The sequence below is a fragment of the Opisthorchis viverrini genome (assembly GCF_000715545.1).
Source record: "Opisthorchis viverrini unplaced genomic scaffold opera_v5_342, whole genome shotgun sequence".
NCBI classification, from domain to species: Eukaryota; Metazoa; Platyhelminthes; class Trematoda; order Opisthorchiida; family Opisthorchiidae; genus Opisthorchis; species Opisthorchis viverrini.
This window is the reverse complement of record NW_008752002.1, coordinates 350,833-362,635: the sequence shown is the minus strand read 5'-3', so window position 1 is coordinate 362,635 and position 11,803 is coordinate 350,833. Positions and strand designations below refer to the sequence as shown.

Here is an 11,803-nt window from a genome sequence, read left to right as displayed (position 1 = left end):
AAGTCGAAAAGTTCGGTTGAGCAACCCAAGCGGCAACAAACTGAGCCAAATCAGTCGACATGAAACGGTACATCAAGTGCAACCAACCTGATGGATCCGAATTCAACGGCGTCATTTACATTGAATTCATCCAGAATATCAGACGGGATTGAGGAAATGGAAGCCAGTTCGAGCAGACTTGAGGCCTAAATCAGCGTGGAAGATGGGTAATGAGTGAAACGAGACTTGGAATAATAATAACAATAATGATAAGTGTTCAGCTGTAACATCCTTCCAGTGCCTAGCTGCTATGTGGCCCGAAGGAAGCAAGCAGGAGGACCGAGACACCGATAGGTTGCCCAAGCCGCAATAAAAGCAACTGAGGTTCTGAGATTGGACTCGAGCCACGGAACGTCTGGACAGTATGTTCAGGCCATTGCACTATATCCAAACTTGGAGGCAGAAAACCACACGCATAGAAGCCAGTTATTCAGCAAAAAGTGAACCCACTGGGGCTGCCAGTATGCCCGTGTACTGGTGTACCAATGTAATCGATCGACAAAAGGCTTCGGCTGGCTTCTGAAAACTCTTATTCTATTAATCAAAGTCACTGCGGTCTTAGTAGTATGCTGGGATTCGCTTGACTGTGAGTCGTTTGGCTTATACTTCGTTCTTTAGTGGCTTGTGTAACGTGATCGTTGTTTGTTTGCAATACTCCGGTTGTTTATCTACATGGTTGATTGAAACAAATGACGCTTTCCGACTGGATGGTTCTGGATCACATTGACTTCTAATTGTACACTGAAATACTGAGATGATTGATCGGCAGACCTTCAACCGAAGTTGAGGAGTTGTTGGCTGATCGTGTTGCCCTGAAATCCTACATTATCTCCTATTCAAACACAGCCAATAACAGACATTGGGCTATAGTGCTTATGCTCCAGTTGAAAACAGAATTGTAAGCCATTGGCCAAATACACTCATTTGCAAACTAATGTTAACGAGAGACTCCACTGAATCCAAACTGGATTCCTTATCTATGTGCTGTTGTGGAACAATCTGGGTGCACAGTTGTCATTCATCCCGAAGGAAGTATGATGGCTGATACAGATTAGGTTGCCGAACCCCAGATGAGAGCAATCGAAAAGTCATGAGTTAGTTCGAAATAAGGAGTTCACTGTGGGAGCTTTGTGCCTTGACCGCTGAAATGTCTAGAGCTAATTTGACCATGCCTTTCACGCAAATGTGGACAAGAAAGCCAGATCTGCTGCCAGCAGTTGGCTGCCAGCCAACAAAAGCCGAGGAAGATTACATAATCATCATCGTCATCATGAACACCATGACATTAGTATTCAACATTGATGCCTCGCTGCCGTAGTCCATGATTTACTTGAAAGTTTCATTGTGAAGAAAAGATTAAAGGTAGGCTTGGAAGGGACTTGGTACAGCTTACTACAATCAATCCGAGGTGTTTACACCTCTAGACACTCATTCAGGAAACTGACAACAAGAACGCCATTGGCATTGATTAGCAGCCATATCTTGTAGCGTCTCCAAATACGCGCAATGTGATCACGCAGTACTCATCCTGGAAGGCGAGTAGGAATTACAGAACCCAAGCGTTCCGTAATCTCTTTCACACTCCACTGCCAACTTAAGGGTTGACCACTCCTCTACTTCTGCCACTCTGAAATGGGCATCGAAAACCACTCCCTTCAGCACACGCAATATATGGCCTAATCAACGCTGCTTCCGGTGCTGGACACATTCTGCAACCCGTTGCACAAATGGAAACTCACTTTCTAATTTCCTCGTTCCAGATTCTCCGACACCAGCTCATATGAACTATGTCCTGAGACAAAGGTTATCGAAAACCTGAGTATGTTTCAGTTACGCTGCTCCAACAAACCAAGTCTCACAGCCATACAACAAAACATCCCGCACTTGTGATTCAAAGATACCCGCTTTGACGCCATAGGCGTTTCGAATTAGTAAATGCGACCCATGGCTTGCAGATTCGCGCAATGACCTAATCTATCACACTACGATGAGAACTAATACAGCTTCCAAGATACGTAAGACGCTCTGCAACTTCGCGAGCAGAGCACGAGTATGAGCTTAAAGTTTGCGGGTGCAAAGTGCATACTAAAGGACGGGATGAATTCGGTAAGTTCATCAAAAACACCTGCATCTTCTTCTCTTAGAAAACCAGAACAATATCCTTTTCGTCAAAGGCTATTTGGAAACCGGGATTTTGAAGACCTTACACAGTCCGACACCTCTTATAGATCACGGAAGAAAGACTACGTATAACAGTGTGCTGCTTGTCCGAACAAATGTAAGAAGCATCGGTCAACACACGCTTCCACAATTTTCCAGCTGAGCATTCCTTCCTCTTGGAACTTTACGCATATGGGGCTTAATTCAAATTCTGCATTCGTTTCAGTCTACCATCGGTAAACATGAGAACTCTCGCTTATCTTTCTACTCCTTCATGCCTCCAGACTGTAACTGATTGCGGTTTTTATATGACGAAACTCATCGGAATTCGCTGTGGCCCGCACCGATTTTGGTCAGTTGGGAACTCAAAAGGTGAAGATACCCTTCGAATTTCCGTCATTCTATTTACGGACGCTGGGAGTATGATGCATCATCATCATCATCACGACAGCATGACATCAGTGTTCAACACTGATGCTTCACTGATGCAAGCACCATACAATCACGGATATGAGTAAAGTAGGACAGTGAATAAACTGAGCTGCCCTGCGAGTGAATCCAACTTTTACCTGAAAGTGAGTAATTTACACACGAGTAATAAGTTCGTCCCAGTTGCCAACTGCTATTAATAAACCAAACAGGCCGCTTCGATGTCAATGAGCAAAATGCAAAATGCGTTCTCACATGTGAGGCCTATTCATGGACCGAAAACCCTTTTTAAGAGACATCTATTCACGTAAAACGGATGGAACTGGACATGGTTACAGTATATGATGCAACCAAACAATGTGTCAGAGTGATTAATTGCCTTACTTGGGACTGTCCGTAAACCCCAAGGATGTTGTCCTTTAAGGAGCTAGCAGATCCATTGGATACCACGGGGATTTTCTCTCTGTGAAACGGAGAAGGAAAAAAGTAGAACAGACGTAGAAGGTATATAGTACTGCTAATAAGACTACTTAGCTAACACACTGCAATCGAAATGACATGCGGACACAAAGCCCAACGCAGAATATACCGATGTGGCTGGATTTCAATAGTTCAGTGTGCAAAAGAATCAGTTAATTGTAAGGAACAAATCAAAATGACTGTGCATCAGCAAGAATCCAAAGTTCGTGCGTGTTCTGCAATACTCAGGATGTGATGAATGATGTGAAACAAAATTTAAAAAATCATTCAGCTGCAGCATCCTTTCGGTTCCTAGCTGCCATACCAGCCGAAGCAAACATGGTGACTGAGATACTGCCATGTTCCCCGAGCCTAGACAAGGGAAGTCGAGAGGCAGAGGTCAGGTTTTCAACTACGGACCTTCCGGTCAGTTCTAACACCTGAGCTAAACCTTTGTCTATTACTTGATATTATTGTCGTATGAGATTCTGAAAGGTTTGACAGAGCATTCTTCCTGCAAATGAAGTCAATCTGTACCGCAAAGCCAAGAGGCACTATACTGCTGTTTCTTCCTCGATGGGAATAATCAATAGTGCACATCTAACCTAACTCCAGAGAGAATCGTACGCGAAAACTCGCGGCTCACAGCTGAGGACGGCCGGACAATGTAGTTTTTAACTTGATATGGATTCCGTGATTGAATGACGAGTGGCGCGAGTAAGTCACACTGCTGATCAGCCGCCCGTGGCCGAATGCTCTTATCTTCAACTACTAGCCGGGAGGCAGCGAATTCGAATCCCTTCATTGAGTGTTGGGACCTTCGTACCCCACTTGGCACTGCCAGTCAAACTACCTGCATGTGCAACCTTAAGGACTATCGATCAGACAAAAACCGGCCTCCAGAGACCCGGTTACCCAACTTTGATACACGACAGATCCAGCTTCTTAAGCACAGTGGACCAGCGGACAACGGTGTTGTGATTATCACAATTAGCAATGGTACTATCAAGGTTAGTAACGAATTGTACCAGAGGGATTCTGCTGAATCTGACTTCGATGACCGTTTATGGCCTCATGTGTGTCAGATCCATGAAAGACTGCAGAAGCTGGTCAACAAGATCTCGAGATGAAACATCTTGATAGTAGCGAGCGACTGGAGACCTCGCCTTGGTGAGCAAGTCGACAACAAGCACCATATACCTGGCCGGTTTAAATTGAACAATCGTTGTAAAACGGCGACAGTTCCACAAAATTCGCTTTCTTTAGTCGTATCGTTGCTGGAATTAACCAATTTTTGACACTCCAGAAAACTTACTGATGTGGTATCAAAACTACAGTCGCATGGTCTCCCAACTAAAGTATGCTCTGGTGCACGCATGAAAGGTATCATCAACTGAACACTGTAATCTGATAGAGGTGCGGATTCTGGAAGGGCAAAGTCATTGTTAAAGCCATGGTTCGTAAAAGCTATGGTTAGACTCCATATCGCTGCTGGACGGCGGACTACTTCAAACAGCTGCCAAGCCACCTTTCAACCTAAACTCGGGACCTCATATGAAGTTAACTGCGAAGAAAGCCACCTTTAACCTAAACTCGGGACCTCATATGAAGTTAACTGCGAAGAACTAAGAATCGGAAATCATTGCGGTTACTGAAGAAGTGAAGAAAAAGGTCCCCACGACACCAGGGCGCCTCAATATTGCCATCAATCCCTTCCAAAGGCAGTAGAATAGTCTATTGTAACACAAGGCTTCTCTATGTCATCGGTTGCTCACTCTAAAGCATATTGGAGGGATACTACGGCGTTCAGATAGGTCCTTTAGCCTGGACAGCTTGCTCGGGATACTCTGATGACATGGTTCTCCTAGGAGGTAACTTGAAAGAACCTAAACGTGTGCTAAATAATCTGACTCTCTACGTATCACACGTAGAATTGGAAATCAACAAACCATCGAGTCCTTTTGTACGAACGCGCCTGCCAAGCCTTTTCAGGTGAGAGGTGAAAGAGTCAAGCGGGTTAAGGGTTTCAAATATCTTGTTTTACCTAAGAAGGAGAAATTCAACGGCGCATCGGCAGTATCGACATCTGAACCCCTTGCTTTCTGGGAAAGAATTAAAATCAGTGTCTCGTAAAGGAAATCTGGTTTTACAACGCAGTTGGATGTCCGGTCCTGTTTTATGCATGTGAAACGGCATTCACAAGCACAGGATGTCCGAAAACTAGAATACTTTGACCACTGGTGTCACTAACATATAGTGAGTTCGCTATCCAAGTGTCCAGTGATGAGATCCGAGAACGACTTCATGAACTACCACACTTATCTTAACTCCTTCGATGACATCTGTTGCACAGCAACGATGATGAAATCACCGAGGATCCTACACAACGTCTCGGAAGACAACTCAGTACGGCCAACAGCGATATTAGCAACTCGACCTCCACGTGACCTACGGAGTCCATCACTAGAAGCGACAGTGAATCGCTGTCTGAGTGGATCACCGTGCTATAGTAGCAGTGGATATCTCTGAAGCCAACTAATAATGTCTCAGAAGGGAATCGTTGGAAAGAAAAGGTGCAGCTGAAAGAAGAACTGATTATGAGTGGTGAAAGCCGAGTGGGAATTATTGAATTAACCTACTCGCACGAAAATAAAAACTCGGAAGATTCAAATGACTTCCCGGCATCGATGTTTTGTGTGCCAGACTACGCTGAAAAAACTTAGTTTGGTATGGAGTGATGAAAAGTTCAGGATGGAGCAAACTCACAAAAACATTTGTCCGTGTTCCACTTACCAAGCACAACCTGGTTCACTAACTTCAAACGATGTTTGGCCCAGTGTGCTTCAATCACAGAACTCATATCGTGAAGTAAAATCCCTTAGGTTTTTAACAACCTGGTGTCCAATTGCCGAAGTCAGAATTCAGGTATATTTGGAGGTGAACAACGTTCGGACGGGAAGTTCACATGTGACAAGGTAGATCGCTACCAGGGAGGCATTTCAGCTTCAGAACCTGGTGGACGACAGAGCATATTCGACTCAAGTATCAGGTATTCAAAAACGTCCTACTACCTAGACCCCGAAGTGTGACGGAGTCGACGAGGAATTCGATTTGACTGAGCAGTAGACGAATTTGCATCGACTGTCGCTAGTCACGCATGAAGAGGTCTTCAGCGGAAATAATAACGCCATCGTTCTGTTGATCTGGAAGCTATAATATGGGTAGCATCTATCATGTAACCGAAAATTCGGGTAAACTTAGAAAACAAGGAAAAAGGAATCTAGTACATCCAAAAGATCACTCTCGTATGAGGACTCTTCAATACCAAGCGCAGGCGGACTGCTGAATATAATCAGCCCAGGATGTCAACTTTGAGGTGAAATGATAAAACTAAACCGGAGAGTTTTTATCAACACCTCCCGAAAGATTCTTTCTACCACTGGTATCTACCGCATACATGCAACGCTTATGTCAGGCGGTGCTGACAAAACAGTTTGCGTCGTTCTCTACAATGATATTGATGAATTCCAACCAGGTTTTCATTGCGTCATTTTCTAAAGGACCTACGGATTCCTCTTGTCACGATAAACACCTGTGCTCCTTACTAAATCGTATACAGGGTTTTTAAGGAAGTCAGAACTACGTAACGCAATGCATAGTCTCAATGGTTTACAACCGCTTACAAACATTCTCTACAGGCGGTAGCCGTGTGAAAGTAAGAGACAAAAGCACTCACAATCGCTACCTAAGTCAGAATATGACCATCTGCTTTATCTTCCTGTCTGACTGAGTTAAAAGTTGGAAAATGAAGGAAGAAGTGGATCAATACTAACCCGTTTTTTGATATACGAACACAACTAATCTGAACTCCAATAGAGACTAGGCAGTAGGCGGTCAACAGATTGACAGTTCTGGCGAACTCCTTTGCCAGTTGAGCAGGATCCGTCAAATGTCGTCGACGAACGGGGAGATTGTGGAACAACTGATTGACGATTACTGTAGTTCCACGGGAACGAGCCAAAGGTCGACGGGCAAGGATATCTCCATTGGCGTCGAACTCCATACGTGTACCCACAGGTGCATCAGAAGCACAGGTATGCACCACAACTTTCCTAAAGGAAAATAATTAAGCCAAAAAGATTCCAAATATCTCCAAAACACAAACAATAGTGAAAAAAGTAAACTTCAGTTGAGTAGTGTTCATTGGGTTAATGTGGTGTATATGTAGTTCCACAAGGCATACAAATACCATGAAAACTTTTTTTTCAAAAAGAGTGACTCGACACGCTATCTATTGGTAAGCGGCTGGCAACGAACATGTCAAAACGGCTAAAGTTATGGAGCGACCTAACTTAAGGTGCATGGCCAAATCGGATTTTGAAAACGCCAGTGCTCCTCCACTGTGAAGTTGTGACGGGTAGTTGAAGTTTGCAATAATCCCGAACGGTGAAACGATGTGCCTGACGCATCTGTACCATTAAGATCGAATTGTTTCGACTCAGATAGCAGCCCGATGGAGGGGAATGGAATGATTGTGTACGGGAATTATTACACTATACTGTATTATGCCATATATATAATGCTATTATACTGGAACGCAAAGGAGTTGACGCATCGCATGGCACCCGTTTGGTGTGGTGCGGTAGTGCTCATTGCAACCCAAACATACGTAAGCAAACTGTGGTTCTCGGCAGGCTTCTCGAAATTTTCCCACTGATAGCACCAGTGATCTTGCGACGTATCGAATACTAGCCAACCACACCGTGTTGATAAGGTTTCACAAACGAAAAAATGGATCGACAAGGGAGAGAAAAGTCAATCGTTCTATTGTTCTTACAAAACACAAATATTTCGTTTCTGCTTTGTTCCACAGATGGAGTGAACTACTTCGAGCTACCTGGTATTGACGTTCGGATAATTAACGTCTGACATCCGAACCGGATTTATCGGCCAACAGTGGTCAAACCACTGGACGGCTGCCCATAGTACGAGAGCTACAGACAGTTTGTGCCAAGCCGAATATGGTGTTGCGCGCAATCGTTCGGCATCGAAGTAGGCCAGGGAGATTAACATTGGCGTGCGTGCGTACTTACAGCTTCTTACTAGGCTTCTTACTAGCCTAAAGACGATGACACGACAATAGGCACCTGCACCAGTTACCTTATTGACGTACATGTGTAACCCATCAAACTCCTTAAAATATCGCACCTCCCCCAAAATAGCGTCGTACAATTGTTACCGGGAGCCGCCCATTGATACATTGTCAGGGTGGTAATGGACAACCTGCAGTATTTCATCAAGCACACGGTTGATGAAGTTGTTCCCCTAGAAGGATAATTTTGGGCAGGTACTACTTAGAAAATGGAGGAATCTTACCTCGGTTCCAGATGACCACATTTTGCACTGGTTTAGTACACTGGTGACCCACAAGACTGGCCTCACTAAGGTACGTGCGTCCACATGTTTCATGGTCGTCGTTGTACTGGGTACGCTTAGCATTGCGATGCATCATGTTTCGAGGCTTTTCACTCGTGAATGCGTAGCAGTTTCGCGAGCCATTCTATTGAGTGTCAGGTCCTCTCATAACCTAAGCTGCAAACAACACTCCCAAACTTATACCGGCAGCAGGATTTCTAGAGTCCCCGATTTCGAACACCATTCTTCACCTGACCATAAATAAGTTGTTTTGGAATGGGGGGTTCATTAGTTTTAATTGTCTTCATGAAAGGGGACTCTTCCGCATCACATTGCACTCGGCTCCGACAGCGTTTTCTCTCCCTCGGACTGTTCGGAGTTCGGTCTGTCCACTTCATCCGAAAAAGTCTGCGGACTCAATCAAGGACCCGAACATGTCTCCTTTACAGCGTCCAAATCTTACCATCGTACGGTGAGGAAGACAGCACAACAAGCCCGGTACACCGCAGTCTTGGCATTTAGGCGCAAGTGATGATAATTTAAGACGTGTCTCTCAAGGCGACCAAATGCCATAGGTTTAGTTCATCATCAGGCATCAAATCTGTGTACGGTGCGCTAACAAGATAACCGAATGGCTACTGAGGAGTCTGCCCTCATCTGACTACAGCTGCGCCTGGCGGATGTTTGGGGTCGTATATCATGAGCGGGTTCTCTTCAATTGCCACCTGGAGAGACATGATAAATGACTATCCAAACTCCACAATTCGATGCGTCTGCCGGAACTACAATTCACAGCTCAGGAAAAAAGTGTTCACTAATGCTTCTGAAGGCAACTTGATACTGGACAGATCATCCTTTTTTGAATACCTTGCCAGAAGCTGAGTAGGGAGCCGTCGTAGTCAGTGAAATTCTACTGAAAATGTGTTGTAATAAATAAACAGTCCTAAGAAAGATCTACACACGATATACCAGACGGTGAAGCTCTAGGCAGCTCAGTGGTTAAGGAGAGAACTACTGACCAGAAGGTCCGTGATTCGAACCCAGAATTTGAATTTTCGATTGCTCCGTCTAGGCTTTGGTAACTTAGAAGCAGCTTAATCATCGCGCCTCTTTTGAGCCTCACGGTAACTATGCACCCAGAGTGTCACACAGTGTTGGTATTGGTGTTCTTTCGTTTATCGTAACTAGATCTGGACGATGATCCTGATGGTCGATTATGAATCCTATTTATTGTACCCCGAAGTCGAACCAAATTCCTCGTCTCTCGCTCCTCCTCCCCCTACTATTACCTTCTGAAACTCCCCTCCCTCATTGCATTGTATTCTCGAGCTCTACCACCTAAACGGTTTTTTTCGTAATAAAAAAAGATAAGCGGACGTTTATCATAGTGGGATTATTGACCTTTAAAAGGTAGCCGCTTGAAGGTTTCTGTCGTTCTATACTAATATTACTGTCTGTGATGACGACGATGAGGACAGAAGCACATCACAATGAAGCAAGTTAAATATGCAATCTGAAATAGAACTTACGCGAGTTGGCATAAAGAAGACAGTGCCTCGCCACGGAAACCGAAAGTTTGAACTGATTGCAGGTCGTCGAATTCACGCAGTTTGGAAGTAGAGTGCTTTCCAGCTAAAAAGGCATAAGTAGGGTCCTAAACCAACATACTTATTGCTTCAAAATCACGCTCGATGATACCAGTACCGTTGTCAATCACTTCAATAGATTCGCTTCCAAACTCTTTTAACCGAACATCTACATAGAACACGATTGCAGTGTTAAGGTAGCAAGTTGACAAATGCTTACCAATCTTTGTCGCCCCAGCATCAATGCTATTCTCCACCAGTTCTTTCACGGCCGAAGCAAGAGTTACAACAACTTGTCCAGAGCAGATACGATGAATAACATTATCTTCCAAAGCGTGAATACGGGGCCTCGATAGCTGGCTGGTCATAGTGCAAAGGAGAAAGGAACTAAAAATATAAGCAATTAGGGAAACCAATGAGCGAGGTTCCTCATCGAACCAGAATAAAATGCGTCAAAAGCTTGCATTCTAACCAACAGCTTTAGCCTGCCGTCAGTGTTATCAACAGCAGCGTTTAACACCAGTGCCCAATTCGAGCCCAATCGGGACNAAACTTTTTTTTCAAAAAGAGTGACTCGACACGCTATCTATTGGTAAGCGGCTGGCAACGAACATGTCAAAACGGCTAAAGTTATGGAGCGACCTAACTTAAGGTGCATGGCCAAATCGGATTTTGAAAACGCCAGTGCTCCTCCACTGTGAAGTTGTGACGGGTAGTTGAAGTTTGCAATAATCCCGAACGGTGAAACGATGTGCCTGACGCATCTGTACCATTAAGATCGAATTGTTTCGACTCAGATAGTAGCCCGATGGAGGGGAATGATTGTGTTGTGTACGGGAATTATTACACTATACTGTATTATGCCATATATATAATGCTATTATACTGGAACGCAAAGGAGTTGACGCATGGCACTAGTACCGTTTGGTGCGGTGCGGTAGTGCTCATTGCAACCCAAACATACGTAAGCAAACTGTGGTTCTCGGCAGGCTTCTCGAAATTTTCCCACTGATAGCACCAGTGATCTTGCGACGTATCGAATACTAGCCAACCACACCGTGTTGATAAGGTTTCACAAACGAAAAAATGGATCGACAAGGGAGAGAAAAGTCAATCGTTCTATTGTTCTTACAAAACACAAATATTTCGTTTCTGCTTTGTTCCACAGATGGAGTGAACTACTTCGAGCTACCTGGTATTGACGTTCGGATAATTAACGTCTGACATCCGAACCGGATTTATCGGCCAACAGTGGTCAAACCACTGGACGGCTGCCCATAGTACGAGAGCTACAGACAGTTTGTGCCAAGCCGAATATGGTGTTGCGCGCAATCGTTCGGCATCGAAGTAGGCCAGGGAGATTAACATTGGCGTGCGTGCGTACTTACAGCTTCTTACTAGGCTTCTTACTAGCCTAAAGACGATGACACGACAATAGGCACCTGCACCAGTTACCTTATTGACGTACATGTGTAACCCATCAAACTCCTTAAAATATCGCACCTCCCCCAAAATAGCGTCGTACAATTGTTACCGGGAGCCGCCCATTGATACATTGTCAGGGTGGTAATGGACAACCTGCAGTATTTCATCAAGCACACGGTTGATGAAGTTGTTCACCTAGAAGGATAATTTTGGGCAGGTACTACTTAGAAAATGGAGGAATCTTACCTCGGTTCCAGATGACCACATTTTGCACTGGTTTAGTACACTGG

The 11,803-nt window shown here is 44.5% G+C and overlaps 1 protein-coding gene across 1 annotated transcript in view; it reads right to left on the bottom strand.

The window, feature by feature from the left end:
• T265_10211 (hypothetical protein) overlaps positions 1-10,478 on the bottom strand; it is a gene marked incomplete at both ends in the record, with an annotated part of 40,212 nt that extends 29,734 nt beyond the window's left edge. Inside the window, 6 exons of the mRNA XM_009176516.1 lie at positions 88-185; positions 3,013-3,091; positions 6,921-7,199; positions 10,032-10,134; positions 10,171-10,257; positions 10,309-10,478. Of these exons, the coding sequence (XP_009174780.1) occupies positions 88-185; positions 3,013-3,091; positions 6,921-7,199; positions 10,032-10,134; positions 10,171-10,257; positions 10,309-10,456 (794 nt within the window). The remainder of the gene's footprint in view (positions 1-87; positions 186-3,012; positions 3,092-6,920; positions 7,200-10,031; positions 10,135-10,170; positions 10,258-10,308) is intronic.
• Between the last annotated feature and the right edge of the window lie 1,325 nt (positions 10,479-11,803).